The 19,402-nt window shown below is 41.8% G+C and overlaps 1 protein-coding gene across 4 annotated transcripts in view; it reads left to right on the plus strand.

The window, feature by feature from the left end:
- Window positions 1-19,402, plus strand: part of CRB1 (crumbs cell polarity complex component 1) — a 118,902-nt gene that overhangs the window by 96,558 nt on the left and 2,942 nt on the right. For 2 of the 4 annotated variants that reach the window (XM_068140898.1, XM_068140901.1), the window contains exon 12: window positions 14,132-16,402. The exons of 1 other annotated variant lie outside the window; for it this stretch is intronic. In XM_068140898.1, coding sequence (XP_067996999.1) covers window positions 14,132-14,347 — 216 coding nt within the window. In that variant the 3' untranslated portion in view covers window positions 14,348-16,402. Of the gene's footprint in view, window positions 1-14,131; window positions 16,403-19,402 lie in introns of those variants that run through there. One more of the 4 variants, XM_068140899.1, reaches the window with a different exon arrangement.

Consider the following 19,402-nt stretch of genomic DNA (forward strand, 5'->3'; position numbering starts at 1 on the left):
TTTAGTAATTCTGGTTATTTCTGGCTACTGCTGTGATCTAATGCCAGAATTTTACATGCTTTCACTTCTTAAAATGGAATTGGAAAGAGAATGATTTTTCTGCAAGCACTGAAAAGCTTTTTGTTTGCACTTTGGTATCTGTTTTCCACTGAAAAAAATGAAATGAAGCTGTGCTCAGGGGTACATATTTTTAAAACTTTTTTTTCTTTTTTTTTTTTAATCTGGATATTTATCTAGAAAATTTCAAAACACCAGTAACAGAGAAGGGCCATGAGGATTATTAGAGGGCTGGACACCTCTCCTGTGAAGACAGGTTGAGAGAGTTGGGGCTGTTCAGTTGGAGAAGAGAAGGCTCTGAGGAGACCTTATTGTGGCCTTCCAGTATGTGAAGGGGGCCTCCAAGAAAGCTGGGGAGGGACTTTTTAGGATGTCAGGTAATGACAGAACTGGGGGCAATGGAACAAATCTAGAAGTGGGTAGTTTCAGACTGGATGTTAGGAAGAAATTCTTCACCATGAGAGTGGTGAGACACTGGAACAGGTTGCCCAGGGAGGTGGTAGAAGCCTTATCCCTGGAGGTTTTTAAGGCCAGGCTGGTTTTGGCTCTGAGGAACCTGATCTAGTGTGAGGTGTCCCTGCCCATGGCAGGGGGGTTGGAGCTGGGTGATAGTTGAGGTCCCTTCCAACCCTGACACTTTTATGATTCTATGACAGCCCAACAGCAGGCATCAGTCACCTCTGGGCTTACACATTTACACAGCGCACATGATGCATTTCATTTGCTGGACAACATGGCCAAATAGGATTTCCATAAATCCTAAATATCTTGATTGGCCAAAACAGTCTAACCTCACTTTCACAATGGAAAATATATTCTGGGCTTTCACTTGAGTACTTAAGAAAATGAAAAAGAAACTGTGCAGAAGTTAAGGACTTTAGGCTCCTAGTGAGTGCTGAAAACATGAAACTGAAACTGAAACTGTGAAAACTGAAACGTGGGTGTGAGGCTTTACATGCAATTTATCACCAGGTTAGGACCAAGGTGGATTCAAAGGAAGCTACATCACCACCATTACAATTAGAAACATCCCAAATTCTGTCACCTTAGATATATTTAGACACATATAAAGGTTGCCAGGTAAAGGGTAAATATAGATATTTCCCATATGCTACCACTTCAGACAATCTGTCCACAGCTATTCAGGTGTCTGCATGGGAACCATGGTTCTCAGTTCCAACTACTTTAATTAGAATGAGACAGTGCTATTACTCCTTAACAGTATTGACATAATAGTTCAGCATAACAAATACATCTTGTAGGCTTGTGTTAATGCCTTGGGAACTAATCATATGCTCAAGATTACTATCAGAGATCCATGGAGTGATGATGTTTCCAGATAAAACAAGGCTGGCATGTTAATCTACATGTGTATCTCCTGACTCTGCTTGTAAAGTACATTCTTGCACACAGTATTTTTCAGCTCCTGTTATGAAATTCTATTCCTAACAACATCTGAAAAAATATAATTGCACACTTTACTAGGCTTAGAGAATATTTTTTCACTAAAAAGCAATATGAAGAATTTGTGTTCCTAAGGATTGGGGGGAAAAAAATTGGTTTCAAAAGATCAGGATTACATAGCTGTTTTTATACTTAAATTACAGTCTTGTTACACAAATATCTGAGCTTTGTACCAGACTAACTGCAGCAAATACAACAGTCTTTAGATTTATTCAAACAGTGATAAAAAAAACCATAAAGCAGAGTTGGGATAACCTGCGGCTAACCAATAGCCTCCCAAACACTGAAGTTCTCTGGTGGAGCTTGCATGGAAATGATACTTCCCTTCAGGACTCAGCTGCGCCCTTCCCAAAAAAGCACTCAGGCCTGATGCAGCAGAAAAAGGTAGATTGTGAGCTCACTCTATGCACTACAGAAAATGGTGCTTTCAGCCTGTATTGAGGAACCCCCAGATCTAAATTAATCTGGCTAGAAATAGAGTTGAGTTTCACTTACAGTCAATACACCTTGACTTGGAGGACCACAGATAAATCTAGTGAGCTGAGCCAGTGGAGTTTTCTCCCACCTCTAATAAGCATGACCTTCGAGAATATTTCCTGAAAGTGTAGGAAAACTTTTTAAAAGACAGTGATAATGCTGCCATTACTTTCTAACATGTTAGAATACATTTCTCTAATCTGTAGTACAATGTATTATCTGTTACTTATCTTTAGGTGGCAGTAAGGTAAAAAGCACGGAATAGGAAGTTAAGAGAAACATCTTACACAGAGAGCCCTTTTCCCTCTTGTACTCTGCTGGCTATAACACAGAAGTATACTTCATAAACCACATAAATCTTCATCAGATATTCAAAAAGCAATTGTTAGGGCAGACCTAATCCAGATCACATTCAGATTCAAACCTGCTGAATGGCAGCAATATGAATCCAATGCCTGTATATTATATTAAGTGCGCAGTTCTCAAGCCAAGAAACCCTGAGGACACAGGGAGTCGTCACTGGTACAGACACACTCAGATGTTCCCATCAAAAAGATGGAAATACATTGTTGTTGTTGTTGTTTGGTTTTGTTTGTTTGTTTTGAAGCCACAAGAGAAAAATAACTTTATCAACAAAATCACAGAAACATTCAGGTTAGAAAAGACCCTCAGGATCACCAAGTCCAACCAATAACCCTACTCTACAAAGTTCACACCTAAACTCTAATAAAAATCAAAAGTTTAACTCAAGACTAAAGGTTTCAAGGAATAATTACTGACTTAGTAGTTTACGGAATTTTTCTTTCCATTTACACTTATCTATGCATCTCCTCCAAAAAATCTTTCCTGCAGCTCAAATGTAATGATGTTTGTTGTCTCTAATCAACTTTCTACTAAGAAAAAAAGAAAAAGAAAAAAAAAAGCTAGTGGAATAAAAGCAGAGTCAACATTTTCATCAAGGAATTTAATTAGCTAAGTAATGCGACAGTGTCACGCATCGTGCTAAGGCAAGTAGTATGCAGCCAATAAAGGTCTATCTTGTACCATTAATATTTACATTTGGAAGCACAAGATGGCTGCAATCGAAGTGCTGCACTCAACAAAGGCTAGCTGTTGACTTGATACCTTGCTGTCTGACAGTGTGAAACAGTCAGATAGCTACTTAACTTCATCACCACTTGACAGCGCAGTACTAATGCTAGGTAGCAACACATGGCTGTTTTGCAGGAGCTTAGCACCAAACAGGGAGAATTTCAGGGAACAGTTTTGAGATTGTGGGCTTAGCCGGCTTGCAGAGAAGTAAGGATGGAAAGGGTCTGGCAATTATGAAATAAAACAGGAATCATAACTAAGTTTTTGCTAGATCATAGAGCATTGACCTGGGGCAACAAAGCTTGGGAGGGGTTTGGAGCACAAGCCCTATGAGGAGCAGCTGAGGGAGCTGGGGTTGCTTAGCCTGAAGAAGAGGAGGCTCAGAGGAGACCCTATTGCTGTCTACAACTACCTGAAGGTAGGTTGTAGCCAGGTGGGGGTTGGTCTCTTCTCCCAGGCAACCAGCAACAAAACAAGAGGACACAGTCTCAAGCTGTGCAGGGGCAAGTTTAGGCTTGATCTTAGAAAGAAGCTCTTCACAGAAAGAGAGATTGGCTGTTGGAATGGGCTGCCCAGGGAGGTGGTGAAGTCGATGTCCCTGGAGGTGTTTAAGAAAAGCCTGGACGAGGCACTTAGTGCCATGGTCTAGTTGATTAGATAAGGGTTGGGTGATTGATTGGACTTGATGATCTTGGAGGTCTCTTCCAGCCTGGTTGATTCTGTGATTCTATTACAAATCACCAGACAGAGCAATTTCTGATTCACAGAGAAAGTGGGAAGAGACAAAAGTGACAGTTTCAGCACAGGTGGCATCAGTTCTCACAAAGATCCAGAACTCAGGGGAGATAGACGACCCTGCTTCACATCTTCACAGTAGGGAACAGAGCCCACAGAAAGTGGCCGACTCTGTATGTGGTGCTAGGCTTTGATGGGCACTTAGTGCTCTTCTCTAAGGTCTGACCACAGAAATAAAAGAACATCTACCACCTGCATCTCTAATTAAGGAAGAGGTATTTAACCTCGACTATTATGTGCTGTAAGGTGGAGTTTTGAGCAACCAGTTCAGCGCCTACAATTCAGATTGTGCAACTCCATTGCAGTTAATTGAAACTGATAACCCAGAACACAGGTGAATCATGCTTTGGGGAAAAAAAAGTGCATGGAAACGTAGTGGTGAGACAAAAACCATGTGCAGCTATTCACTTAGATGGGCTTTGTGCTCCTAATCTGCAAATACCTCAGCAAAATTTATCTTCTTTTTTCTCTCTCTCCCCTAATTCAAGGGGGGAAAAATGAATCTAGAATGAGAGAGAAAATACACACAAAATTTGGAAAACCAGAAGTTTACATCAGAATTTGTTTGGCATCACCCTTGACACAGCTGTTGATAGCCTACCTTATAATTTCTTGCCCTGTTCTCATACCCAAATGCCAGCATTTCCCTCAGACTTATCTTGAATGTTATGATGTCATCCTTCATATGTTGATCTATCAGCTCAACACACAATGAAGAAACCTGTTTTGAAATTTATTCTTCTCTCAGCATTTTAACTATTTCACTCTGTCTACTGAACTGTCTTCTCCTCTTTTCTGCAGGACTTGTCCTGCCCTCATCTTTAGTGCTTTAACATATTTTCCTATTCTTCTCCTGCTTTGGGGTTTAACCTGCTGACCCTCTCCCACTCACTTCACCCTCCCATGGCAACAAGAACAGATTTCCTCAAAAGGCCACTCTCCTGTGTGTTCTTCCAAATCCCACTTCAGGAGTCATTTCTACTCTGGCAATGATAAGTATGAAATAAACTCAACCTGGCTCGATGCAGAGCAATGACAGAAAGTTGATGTTCCCACCAACAGTCTTTTGATTTGAAACTTCATCCATTTCTTCCTGCAAGATGCTTTCCTGATAAGGCATTTATCCTCCAGCAGATCTATTCATATAGAATTTGTTTTCTCAATGCTGTAATGCAGTTATTCCCTGTGGAGAAACACCACCTGATATATTGTGTCCTTATCCACATACAAAAATAATTCTAAATGATACCCAAAAGCACTTCCCAAACTGGAAAGGGATGTTACACCCCAGAGACTGACACCTTTACTAAAACATTTGTCTAGTCCGTGGTTTAGCAGCCATGGGAAAAGCTTCTCCTTGGCATGGTTTGCCTGGATTTGCACCAGCTATAGATTTTTTTTCCCTCTTATCCTTTCAGATTGCAGCAGATGGTGAAGTTCCTACACCAGAGGCTGTCGACAGAATTTTAAAAGGCATCTCATAACAACACATTGGAGCTGCACATTTAATCTGTGCTGCACCACCAAAAGGATCTTTAAAAAAAGAGCTGGAAGGCACTTACAAAATTAGCACTGGCAGTTGCTGCAGAAACACTATCAAGGAGTCTTCTCAAAGCCCACAGCTTAATGAGAGCTTACCTCCCAAGCTGCCAGCCAAATCACTTCTCTGTGTATAACCAACACTCTGCTGTCTGAGAGAAAAGGCATTTAATAATACTCTGTTCTGTGAGATACTGATCCAGCTAAATATTGGATGGAGATTTTAAGGGGCTTCTTATGTACTGCTGGCTTTTGCTGTGTCCATGCCTATGTTCATGTAAAGTACAGTGGCCAAACCCAGATATATTATTTCTTCTGCCTAAGAGAGGCTACCCCAGACATACTAAACACAGTTGTTTTCAGGGCTGGGCCACTCCATTAAGCAGTTAACATAAAACAGACATCAACATTACAATTACAGAAATTATATTTAGTGCACATAGCCTGTTCCTTAAAGATTAATTCCTAAAAGTAAGCTCCCAAATTTGAAAAGCCACTGAGCCAAAAGGTTAACATTGTAAACAGAAGGCCACCTGAGCCAAAACACTACTGCAATAGCACTGAGGAGACAGCAACTTCTTTTGTCTTAAACATGGCACGTAATTTCAAGTCATCCCAGAATGGTCCTGCAGCCTAATGTGGGGAGGAGGAGGACTCTGTGTGCTAATCTGACTGGAAGATCAAGACTCCTGTGAATAACACCCTTGTTTAACTGCTTTACCATTTAGGGAACTCCATCCCCAATCTCCCATTTCTTGCTTCACTCTAATTAGTACAAACTCCTTTGCTAACTTCTGTAGTGCCGCAACAGCATGACTTCAGGTGTTAGAAGGGAGGCTGTCAAAATTTCTTAATGTGTCACCTTCCTTGCAAGCCCAGCTAAATCCTAGACTTCAATCATCTCCATCTTCATTTTCTCACAGGACACCAGAGATGTAATTCTTCCTTGATAGCAAAGATTACATTTCTCTGAGCTATAACTGGTCAAGCCAGATGATCGATTTATCATTATAGTTGTCAACACTAATTCTCTCTACATTTGTGCTTTGATTTCCAGAAGAACTGTCAGACAGCTAAAAGCTGACATTTTCCAGGAAGGAATTCATTCAAGCTGTCACATTTCAAATAAGACAAAGTATTCAAACTGCACTTTATAACAACAACAACAGCAAAATATACTAGATAGTGTGACAGAGAATGTAATTCCTTGAGAGGCATTTTGAGAAGATATCCAGAGAATAATATTCACCAGAAAAATAGATAAATAAATGAAAAAGAAAAGAGATTAGTTGCACACAACAGAAGTAGCCACTTAAGTTTTTTGTCTTCAGCAATGTCCACAGAGGCACATGAAAGATCAGGGTCTCATTCAGGCCCTCTAGCAATAAGAGATGAAAAGTCAAATGATCTACAGTTCTGTATGTATTGCAGACAGATTTTCAGAGGGCTACAGAAACAGTTGAGGGGGGACAGGATAACCTCCTCCCAGTGAACACAGTGCCAGAAGGAGAAGTTGCCAAGATGCTGTGCTTACCTTGGGGACATACATGGCATACAGAAGGTGAAGCTACCTGTAACCAGCACAGAGCTGATATGTGGCACAGAATCACACAGAATCAGCCAGGCTGGAAGAGACCTCCAAGATCATCAAGTCCAACCAATCATCCAACCCTATCTAATCACCTAGACCGTGGCACTAGAGTGCCCCATCCAGGCTTTTCTTAAACACCTCCAGGTGTCGACCCCACCACCTCCCTTGGCAGCCCATTCCAACAGCCAAGCTCTCTTTCTATGAAGAGCTTCTTTCTAAGATCAAGCCTAAACTTCGCCCTGCACAGCTTGAGACTGTGTCTTCTTGTTTTGTCACAGGCTGCCTGGGAGAAGAGACCAACCCCCACCTGGATACAACCTCCCTTCAGGTAGTTGTAGACAGCAGTTGCAGAAGGAAAAGTAGTTGGTGGCCTCATTAGTGATAAAGAGTGTACTGCAGACACTAAGTGCTGCCTCCTTTGTTCACCGAGATACCAAAGCAGAAATGAATTAAAATATGCAGGTATCTGAATTATGACTGTGCATAGGCACACTCAACTTAGATGAGTGCCCAGATGGACAACAGTATGAAGTAGGAAACCAGGACAACGCAGAAAGAACATAAAGCAGTTGAAGGAAATAAATGAGTCATATAGACCCGTAAAAGAAGTTTGTCATTGCCACTGTGCAATGTTTGGCTCAGGTGGACAAGAATCTGCTTTCTTTAAACGAGTCCAAAATGGATTATTGACTCAACCTAGCAGCTCGACATCTAGGTCAGCACAGCTCTTGGGACCTGGTGGCTGGTGTTTAGCTCAAGCAGAGAGGGAGGGAAACAAAAAAATGTCATGGGAAAAAAAGACTTAATGTGCTGCTCTTTTAAGGTACTTATTGGACCAAAGTCAATCTATAGATTTATGGCCACTTTACTGCTCTTGAAAATAAGCTGTAGTCCCACAAGATGGGGTTATCAGTGCATCTCATTAGAACAGATTTGTGTGTGACTCATTGGATTTCTTCATGAACCACTGGGATTCTTATTTAAATTCAGCCTTTACCAGAAAAAAATTCCAATAAGATGGTTGGAAATCCTCAATGAAATAAACTCGGTGCATTTGTGGGCTTTTTAATCAAGTTAATGGACTTCTTTGGCTGCTCAGCATTATCCCTATATGCTCCCAAACCTTTCGAACTAATTCTGACATGGATTAGGACCACTCAAGCCAATTGCCCCTCATTACTACAGCAAATGGTTTAGATTTGGGGGCAGTAAATCTGGAGGGCATGGATCAGAATTTTTTACCATGAATGAAATGATAACTTTGTGCTTGGTGTCAGGACTCAGAATCCAGAGACTTTGCTGGTGAAAGCTGCAGTGCACACAAGCAGCTACAGCCTCCGCAGAAAGCCCAACAAATGTCAGAGAAGAGAATTCTCTGTGTTTTAAAGCTTTTGTTGTTATCTCTCTCTTGCAAAACATCCAGGATCAGGCACAGTGCTGAAATGAAGGTTGGATTAATTCTTAACGCCCAGCAACAGAGGCATGCTTCTGCTTTCAGAGCACATGGTGCCTTTCACGTCCCAAAGACACATACCCTTGGTCCAAGCCACAATTTCACATGCAAAGCTCATGCCTTCGTAGCGTTGTCCTGGGGGAGCTCATGCTTCTCTCACACCTACAGCAATTTCTCTGTCACTGAAACTTGCTCTTCTCTCTTCCTTCAGACTGGCTCAGGCAGTTTCGAAAAACAAAATGAAAAGCAAACTCAAGCCCTACAATGACCTTTCACTCTATCCAATGATTTACTGCAGCTAATACAAACATTGAAAATAATTTAAAATAATTTTAAAACCCTAAAAAATGAATCATCTTAGAAATGAAACCACCAGTGAAAAGCTAAAAGACACTGTTAAAAAACACGCCAACAACCAAATCCAAACCAAAACCAACGAATATTTTGTTTCTGCAGCTCTGCCTGCCTTTGCAGATGAAGCTGATTCAAGAATATTTTCTTCTTTTTCCTTTTTCCTTCTAATTTTGCCAAAATAAAGTTTTCTGGCTCCAGCTACATAAATAGACCATGCCACAGAATGTCTTAGTGCCTTCTAATATTAGCAGACTTCATTTTGTTGGTGTTACCATAGCACAAGACATCATCCTGACCCACTACCATTATAGTACAGCCTTTACTGACAGCTATTGCATATTGGAGAAGGGGAACTCTCACACCTCTTCTGTCACTGACTACCTTTTAAAGAGCATCACAGGACAATTCAGGTTGCAAGAGCCTTCAGGAGGTCTCCTAGTCCAGTGAGAATGAGAATCTCTAAGCTATAGCCCAGTCAGTTACCCTGCATACAGCCTATTACCCTACATATAGGCTCCTTCAGTTACCCTGCATATATTATTTATCCATAAGTTATGCTGAAGTTGTATTCAAAAATAGCTATTCTCACCAGGTGGTATTTATTAGCAAGAATTATTTCTGCAAGGCTATCACAGTGCATGAGTATCTCACAGGCTTCCCTGACAACAGAGTTGTTTCAAAAACAACAAAAAAATTCAGTTACTTGCTTCTGTTCATAAATTTCCAGCTGTCTCATACAGGTATTTTGTTTATGCTGAAACAAAATGAAGTTTACCCCAATTGGTCCTCTAGAGAGCTTTCCCTTTCTGCTTTTGAAGCTGTAGGCCACACATCATCTCTTGCATGGGACTCTGCCACAGCTTTGTGATAGAGGTACCCCAAAAAAATTGTATATTCATACAAAGTTGCCATCTCCCAAGCAACCAATTCAATAGCCAGATCGTAACAGTTTTACATAGAAAGTGAGTAGCAACCTGTGTGATGTGGGATGTAATTAGAGCATGAATCTGTGCAAAACTATGAAGCTCCTGAGACCTCACCAGTAGCAGGAGATGCCCAATTCCTTTGCAAGCCTGCAGAGGGTTAGGGTTCAAAACTGTTCCCTGTGACTCACATTCTGCAGGTAATTATATGCAGTAGGGCTGTTAAAAACAAAACAAAACAACAATAATAAAAAAACCAAACAAACAAAACAACAACAACAAAAAGACAGCACACCACTGGAACAGGTTGCCCAGGGAGGTGGTAGAAGCCTCTTCCCTGAAGGTTTTTGAGGCCAGGCTGGATGTGGCTCTGAGTAACATGATCTAGTGTGAGGGGTCCCTGCCCATGGCAGGGGGGTTGGAACTAGATGATCCTTGAGGTCCCTTCCAGCCCTAACAATTTTATGATTCTATGCTGTGAAGCTGAAAAGGGATGGTTTAGCCTCATAGTCTAATCAAGGAGAAATCAGCTGTGAATTGCTCACAACCCAGCACTGTAGGATGCCCATAGACTGGAAGCCACAGGTGATCAGCTACACACACGAAGATAAGCAGCTGCATGCATGAGAAGTCCCACCATGGACAGAGGGGCTCTGCTTTTTGAAATATTAGAGAAGTTCATAGCCTAGATCCATCTATGGATGTCAAGTAGTGATAGGACTGGAGGGAATGGAACAAAACTAGAAGTGGGTAGATTCAGATTGGATGTCAGGAAGAAGTTCTTCACCGTGAGAGACACTGGAACAGCTTGCCCAGGGAGGTGGTGGAAGCCTCATCCTTGGAGGTTTTTAAGGCCAGGCTGGATGTGGCTCTGAGGAACCTGATCTAGTGTGAGGTGGCCCTGCCCATGAATGATCCTTGAGGTCACTTCCAACTCTGACAATTCTATGATTCTATGGTGGAAGAAACAGGAAAGGACTCACTAGAGAAACCTGAAGGAGTGATATAGGACCTTTACCTTCAAACTGCTTTTTTAAAGCCCAATCCCCACCACTATGCAACATGCACAGCAGGGTCAGTGACTGAAGACTTCTTTTTCTGATGCATCAGTTGCACTGTCTTTCTAAAATCACTGCTCTGTCCTTTTTCTTTTCAGGATCATCAGTTACAATTATTCCATACAATTATCATCATCACCAAACAGTGCAATTAAAGCAGATTCTGAGATGATGGGGACAGAACTTTTCAGATTTTTTTTTCCAGATCAGTCAGCTGATTTTCCAAATTAATTTAACTGTTCATCCCTTTAATTACTAAAGAAGCAGTTGATTTTGATGAGACCAGACTTCAGAGCCTTCTGGCAACTCTTGTTATCAGTTCCGTGCTACTGCTAAGGGGGATACCTATACTGTGAACCTAGGCAGTGATCTGTGGGCTGATAAACCAGGGGACAACCCTTAAACAGAGGAGGTTTTTTGATCAGTAAACTAAAAAAAAAACCACTATCATAAAGGCCTTTTCTTCCTTTTTTTTTTTTTTTTTTTTCCAAATTTGGGAAATAAAGAAGCAATGTAGACACAGAAATAAAGTTAGCTACTGATCATGATAAAAATCCTATCTCTGGATTTTAATCCTAGGGGGTAACTTCTTTTACATACTGTTTCAAGAGGAAGTGGTTTGTCCAACACAGAGACAGGCACTTTTTAGTAGGGTTTTTTTCTTATTCAAGTTCAAGTCACTGGTTGACCAAATCAAATCCATGGGAACAGTATGAGTTATTAAACAGAAAAAGGAACTGGAAGTAAATGTGTAGTGAAATGCTATAGGAAGGTTTCTGCAGTATCTACTGCAGAATCTAAATAAATAAATAAAAGCCCTATAATGATGATTTTAACTTAAGAATGAGGTTTAGATATGTGCCTGCTGTTTAAAAAGTTACCAGGTTCTTTTTTCCTCAATTTCATTATTGCATCATTTTTGCATTTTTGTTTTTCTAAAAATGAAATCAGTTTGAAAGATCTAATAAAGGAAAATGTTTCCATAGATACAGACATACAGACAGATACAGACAACAGGAATGGAAAGAGTATGGACTGGAAAACAGGGTAAAAATTTCAGAAAAGTAGTGTAGCAGAGAGCAGGCAATACCAGCCACTTACCTATGCCAGGGAATGTTTTTCCAAACTGTCCTGTTCAACTGTAGGATCAGGGTTAACTCTAGACTTCCTTGGCCCTCAGTTTCCCAGGGCAGACAATGAAAATGAAAGACAGCTTCTGAGAACAAAAATCCCATTAAAAATCTCTAGCCTCTGAGAGACAAGGGTCATAGCGGTCTAACACAGTAAGGAGAAAACCCAAGATCTCAAATATATGTATCTGTAACACCATAATAAGATGAAATGACCTTCCCAATCCAATCCAATTTAACAGACCAACATGTTTCATGACACCTTTTTTATTTTTTTTCTGGAGTCATGTGGTCTGTCACCTTCACTAGATTATTTCTACCAGCAAAATAAAAATGTTTTTAAAATCAGAAGAACAACATAATTAGCCATTAAGGACAGGGGAAAATATCCTAGCTGGTTGTGCATCCCCTAGAGAGAGTTTCAGAGCCAGCCGTGGGTTTTTCCCCTACATAGTGGGACCTCTCATAGCAGCAGGGAGGTGGAGAGAAGAACAGAGGAAGGACTGCTTTAACATTTTCCCTCTGACATTTTTGTTCTCCTGCAAAGGCACTAGGCCAAGCAATGTCCACAAATGCAACAAGCATATCCACCACCAAGTGCAAAAATCACCTTTGTTCCCACAAATGCAATTGTGCTTCCTTACCAAGCATCCTGTAGCATGTAGTATCTAACTGGGTAACAGGCTTTGACCTGCTCTTCTCCATCTCCAAATATTTTGGGATTATAAAGTTCAGCCTCAAGCACACATTCATCTATGGCAGTTCAGCTGTCACTTGTGATACAAATCAAGAGATGAGGGATGGCAGAATCTGCCCAGAAGTCAATTCCTGCTGGGGTCATTCTGTCCATAGAGACCACTTTTCCACACTAACCACATCCCTTCGTTGGCTTACCTCACCATAAGTATTTTTTACCCAGAAAAAACACATATGTAGATGTGTATAAAGTGTTCAGCTACCAATTACAAAATTGCTCTGGTCTGAATATTTTCAGCTGGCAGATTTGTTTACAGGCACTGTGCCTTCTGACATTATCATATTTCCCACTGCCACATGAAAACAGAAAGAAAAAATAAATCAGAGCATCCCTACATTCTTCCTGTACTGCTTCTTTTTCTGTAGATGAAGCTACAAAGCCTGTATTTAGGAGAGCTGGATGAATATTTAAAACATATTTGTGAAAAGTTTATGGATTAATTTCTCACCGAATAGATTTCAGCTCTGCTGTTTTGCAGCCTCTATGCACTTACTTCATGGAAACATGCTGGTAGAAAAGTTTACTGGCAGGAATGCCTGTAGAAAAAAGGCATTTACAAAAATATTTACAGTAAGCAAATTTTCCATATATACATATAATGTGCACATATATATATGCACATAAACTTGACTCCTCCAGCAAGAGAAACAGAAACGTGACTGAATAGGTACCCAGTCAGAATAGGTCATGTTTAACTTGCAGCACCAAAGACTAGCAATTATGTGTCCAAAACCAAACTAGGGATAATGAATTATTATTGAAGGTATTAAACAAATAATTGCTAAATTACTACTCCAGTCTGCAGCAGTGTTAATGCATAGGTTATTTCCCAGCTGAAAGGCACCTGTCAAATGAAGTGGTTCAGCACATGAAATTCATCCAGCTGTGCCTTGTACATTAAACACCCAGCACTGTATGTGTAATTTTCAGGTGAGTCCAAAGAACAGGATCTGGAGGGGACTAACTTGCCCTATGAGGAGAGGCTGAGAGCCCTGGGGCTTTTAAGTCTGGAGGAGAGAAGACTGAGAGGGGATTTAATAAATGTTTATAAATATCTGAGGGATGGGGGTCAAGAAGGACAAGAGGCAATGGATACAAACTATGGCACAAGAGGTTCCACCTCAACATGAGGAGGAACTTCTTCACTGTGAGGGTCACAGAGCAGTGGAACAGGCTCCCCAGAGAGGTTGTGGAGTCTCCTTCTCTGGAGACTTTCAAGACCCAGCTGGATGCATTCCTGTGCCAACTGTGCTAGATTCTATGGTCCCGCTCTGGCAGCGGGGTTGGACTCAAGGATCTTCAGAGGTCCCTTCCAACCCCTAACACCCTGTGAACATACCTACCCATAGAATAGGGTTTTCTTTTTCTTGCCAAGGTAGCTCAAGTGTGTCTCAGTATTCTTTTGATGTGAATTATATTGCGATTATTTCAATCCTTCCAGTTGACAACTGACTTGATCTCGAACATATTCACCTCCATTGGCTCAGTAACGCTGGCCTTGTTGTTGATCCTCTTCTTGGCAGTTGTGGTTTCAGTCATTGCTGCCAATAAACGGGCGACTCAAGGGACCTACAGCCCCAGCCGGCAGGAGAAGGAGGGATCCCGAGTAGAGATGTGGAACATGGTGCAGCCACCACCGATGGAGAGGCTGATTTAGAAGAAAGCACTCCACCATTCTGGAAGATGGCTGGAAAGGGACAGTGTACATATGTTAGATACATTAACTTTCATTCTGACACCAGGAATAATCATCACAAAGATTACAGTGACTTGGGGCTTTCAATATTTGAAATGTTTTATTGTTAAGTTCAATAACATTAAACTTTTTCTTAGCATTTAATTGAGCCAATGCCATTTGTTATTGTTTTGGACTAATGGGTCTGAGGACACTTTTCCTTTGCACTGGAAACTCCAGCCCTGATAATCAGCAGCAGACATTACAGACAATAATGGTTCCTGGGATACATGGAAGTGCCTGCCCCAGATGCCACAAGAACAGCAGCTTCTCGTTTGTGCTTTCCTTTGCCTAGCAGTCATTGCTGCAGAAGACAATGCAGACAAATCACATGAGCCTGTACAATAAAGACATTGTAATTCGGTTATCAAAGGGTTTGCACTAGAGCTGTGCCTCAGCATATCTACTTTCATCTGTTAATCAGGGATTAAAAGGAAGCTGTGTGAAAACTCTCCGAGATAAATGCTTCAAATTTAATTGCTTTTCTTTCCTCTAGTTCTCTCATTTTACCTGCTTCTACTGAAGAGAATATCCATCTCCACAAAAGCACATAATTCTCTGAGTATAAAAGGCTGTGTCCTAAAACACCCAATGGACACAACCTGACTTTTTAAAAAGAGATACGGAATCTAAACAACCTAAACAAATTCTGTGCATCCCCACTGCTGCCATTTTCTCACTACAGCATTACTTGATGGTCCATTTTGGAAAACTAGTGCTTTTCACACTGCAAACACACACTGGCTGCCAAAAAGCATGCTCAAAACTGTTTCCCAAAGTTCATGGAAAAAAAATGTGAGGAAAGAGGTTAAGTGGCCTGTAGGTAAACCACTGGCTTGGAAATAATTACGACAGACTTGGTGCTTCTCCTGGAACTCAGACTTCTCATATGATCACAGGCTAATAAATTTTTATGTCTCAATTTTCCTCTTTTAAAACAGGGATAATCCCATTTAACTACCTCATAAACTTCAGCAGCATAAGGCTTACAACTGCTTGCTGAAAAAGGAATAAACACATAAAGTGTTGTGGAGAACTTTGGAAGAAATCCTGGAATTAAATACATGTTTCAAAAATCTTCAAGCAGTTTAATGATCGTTCATGCAGTAGGGAAGAATGTGCTACAAATACTCCCAGGTCAAAGGGATGTTTTCAAATGCAGAGGCAAATTTTAGCAGTAGTTTGGACAATTAATTTTAAGATGTAGACAAGAGCATAGACACCAGCCTCTGAGAGCAGCATCCAGAGACAAAACATCCCTGTGGCACTTCAGCAGAGTGGAAGGAGTCTTTTTGTTCTCTGAAGCCAGGATACACATGGTGAGTAGAGCCACCCCTCTCACCAAATTAACTGATCTCTTGAGAGAGGCAGACAAGGCATGGGTGGAGCTGCAGCCTCAGCAGGCTCTTTCAGTGCCTCAGGAGCAGGATTGAATGGGAGGAGTGTGGAGATTGAAATTACCCCCCAACATAAAATGGCCAAACCAGCTCAGTTGGAAGCAAATGAATCATAGAATCATAGAACTGTCAGGGTTGAAAGGGATCTCAAGGATCATCCAACTCCAATCGCCCTGCCATGGGCAGGGACACCTCACATTAGATCAGGTTGCTCAGAGCCACATCCAGCCTGGCCTTAAAAACCTCCAGGGATAAGGCTTCCACCTGGTGGAAGCCGCACCTGTTCCAGTGTCTCACCACCCTCACGGTGAAGAATTTCTTCCTAACATCCAATCTGAATCTACTCATTTCTATTTTTATTCCATTCCCCCCAATCCTCTCATTACCTGACACCTTAAAAAGTCCCTCCCCAGCTTTCTTGTAGCCCCCTTCACATACTGGAAGGCCACAAGCAGATCTCCTTGGAGTCTACTCTTCTCCAGACTGAATGGCCTCAATTCTCTCAGTCTGTCCTCATAGAAGAGGTGCTCCAGCCCTCAGATCATCTTTGTAGCCTTTCTCTGGACATATTCCAGCATGTGCAGATCCTTCCTGTAATAGAGGCTCCAGAACTGGATGCAGTATTCCAGGTGGGGTCTCACCAGAGCAGAGTAGAAGGGGAGAATCAACTTCCTTGACCTGCTGGTTACGTTTCTTTTGATGCAGCCCAGGATGTGATTGGCTTTCTGGGCTGCAAGTGCACACTGGTGGCTCATGAAGCTCTATTTACAAGCAAAACTACAATCTAGAAATATGGAATGCAATGAACAGGTACAAAATACACAAAATTTACATATATTTACCATTTATAAACAACACAAGAACTCCCATGGACAAAACCAGGGGCTTACCAACAGCTACTCCATCCCTGCTCCCTTCCCCCCACCCTATACAAGGGAAAAAGAAAAAGAGAAAAGCAGAGTAGTTTGTCAATACAAGAAGAATGCAGCCAAGGTCAGCAACAGCCAGCATAAGCAACCAGCTAGTATCTGCTAGAGCAAAGAAACCAAAACGAGAAAGAGTTAGCTTGCACAACTAACTTTATGTTAGTAATTCCAACCATTGGGATTTTTTAGACCTTATCATTATTTTCCCTTTTACATCCAATGGTAATTTATTTACATTCTACCACTTTTCTACTCAATCTGTGGAAAATTTTCCTAGGCACCAGCCTAAAACTACCACAAGGGGCAAGTCATCTGGATGTGCTGCAGCAGTTTGCAGGGTTAGTCACATGGACAGGAACAGCAATGGCTGCAACCTGGGTGAAAGCTGGTAGCAAAAGAAATGTGGTGACCCAGACAGTGGTCCCACATAAACAGGTAGGTGTTTCCTTCCTGGCTGCAAGGACTTCCAAATCCTTTCACTTGCAGTGGTGGACTGCAGGGATAACCCCTATGTGCACTGTGAGCAAGTCAATGATCTGTCAGCCTGGTGGAGAGGTGAAAGGGCAGGTTGAAAGCCTGAGGACTATAAGGGAGTGGAAGGAGACAGACTGGCAGAGGTCATTGCTAGGCCACTCACTATCATCTTTGGTAAGTTGTGGGGAAGAAAGAAGGTGCCTGAGGACTGGAGGAAAGCAAATGTCACTCCAGTCTTCAAAAAGGGCAAGAAAGAGGGATTCAGGTGACTATAGATCAGCCTCACCTCCATCCCTGGAAAGGTGATGGTACAGCTTACCCTCAGCACTGTCTTTAGGCATATCAATGATAAGAAGGTCATTGGGTGCACTCAGCATGGTTTTACCAAGGGAAAGTCATGTCTGACCAACCTGATAGCCTTTTATGAGAGCACACCCAGGTGGATAGATGATGATAGAGTAGCAGATGTGGTTTATCTTGATTTCAGTAAAGAATTTGACACCTTCTCCCATAGCATCCTTGCAGCTAGACTGAGGCAGTGTGGTATTGATGATCAGGCAGTGAGGTGGATTGTGAACTGGTTGAAGGAAAGAAGTCAGAGAGTTCTAGTCAATGGGACAGAGTCTAGTTGGAGCCCTGTATCTAGTGGAGTACCTCAGGGGTCAGTATTGGGGCCAGTACTGTTCAATATATTCATCAACAGGCTGGATGAGGGCACAGAGTGCACCGTCAGCAAGTTTGCTGATGACACAAAACCAGGAACATGTGGCTGACACACCTGGAGGCTGTGCTGCCATTCAGCAGGACCTAGACAGGATGGAAAGCTGGGTGGGGAGAAATCGAATTAAATACCACAAGGACAAGTGCAGAGTCTTGCATCTGAGAAAGCACAACCCTATGGACCAGTATAGGTTAGGGACTGACCTGTTGGACATCTGGGGGTCCTGGTAGACAGAAGGATGTTAACAAACCAGCAATATGTTCTTGCAGCCAAGAAGGCCAATGGCGTCCTGGGGTGTATTAGAAGGGGTATGATAAGAGAGGTTGTTCTTGCCCCCTACTCTACCCTGGTGAGGCCACATTTGGAATATTGTGTCCAGTTCTGGGCCACTCAGTTCAAGGACAGGGAGCTGCCTGAAAGATTCCAGCACAGAGCCACAAAGATGATTAAGGACTGGAACATCTTCCTTATGAGCAAACGCTGAGGGAGCTGGGGCTCTTTAGCTTGGAGAGGAGGAGACTGAGGGGTGGCCTCATTCATGATTATAAATATAAGAAGGGCAAGAAGAGCCAGGTTCTTCCCAGTGATGTTTGGTGATAACACAAAGGGCAGTGGGTGCAAGCTGGAGCATAGGAGATTCCAAGTGAACATGAGGAAAAACTTCTTCACTGTGAGGGTGACAGAACACTGGAACAGGCTACCCAGAGAAGTTGTGGAGTCTCCTTCTCTGGAGACATTTAAAACCCACCTGGATGCATTCCTGAGTGACTTCATCTAGGTGATCCTCCTCTGGCAGTGAGGGTTGGACTCGATGACCTTTCAGGATCCCTTCCAACCCCTTCTGTGAAATTGAAATGGAAAACACACAAACTGAACCCACGATAAGGCAACAACAGTGTACAAAGTCCATGATGGCATTTCTTTCTTCCAGCTTATTCATCCCCACAGTTGTGAAACACCCAGACACAGGCATCAACCCCCAGATGGTTATCCCAGGAGTTGCATAATACAATATGCACACTCGGTATCCAAGAGTTTAAATCATTGTTTTAATTAATGATCCCTTCAAAAATCATTTTAAATGAACCCCTTAAGGGTTTACTGAAGACCAATGTCACAGTTATTTTTTTTTATTAGATGATTAGCAGTAACTATGATACTAAGCACACTCAGAATCTTTTTGCAGTCCTCACTGATTTCTTTCCGAACAAGGCGCTACAGCAAATGTGAGTGGAAGGTAGGATTCAAGCTGAGTTAAAGGAGCAGAATGCAGTCACAGCAAAAATGCACAACAGATTTTATTCTAGCCCAATTTACAGTTTTACTGCTGAATCTTATTATTTTGAACACAATTGTTGTTGTACAGCTACAGTCTAAACCCAGAGTTCATATGGTAACTAAGGAAAGAATGAGTTACCAAAAAAGTGAAGGCAGATAAGGGATAGCAGAGATTTCTAGG

This window comes from Melanerpes formicivorus, unplaced genomic scaffold (genome assembly GCF_026170545.1).
Source record: "Melanerpes formicivorus ecotype bairdi unplaced genomic scaffold, bMelFor1.0.p_v2 SCAF_7, whole genome shotgun sequence".
Taxonomy (NCBI): domain Eukaryota; kingdom Metazoa; phylum Chordata; class Aves; order Piciformes; family Picidae; genus Melanerpes; species Melanerpes formicivorus.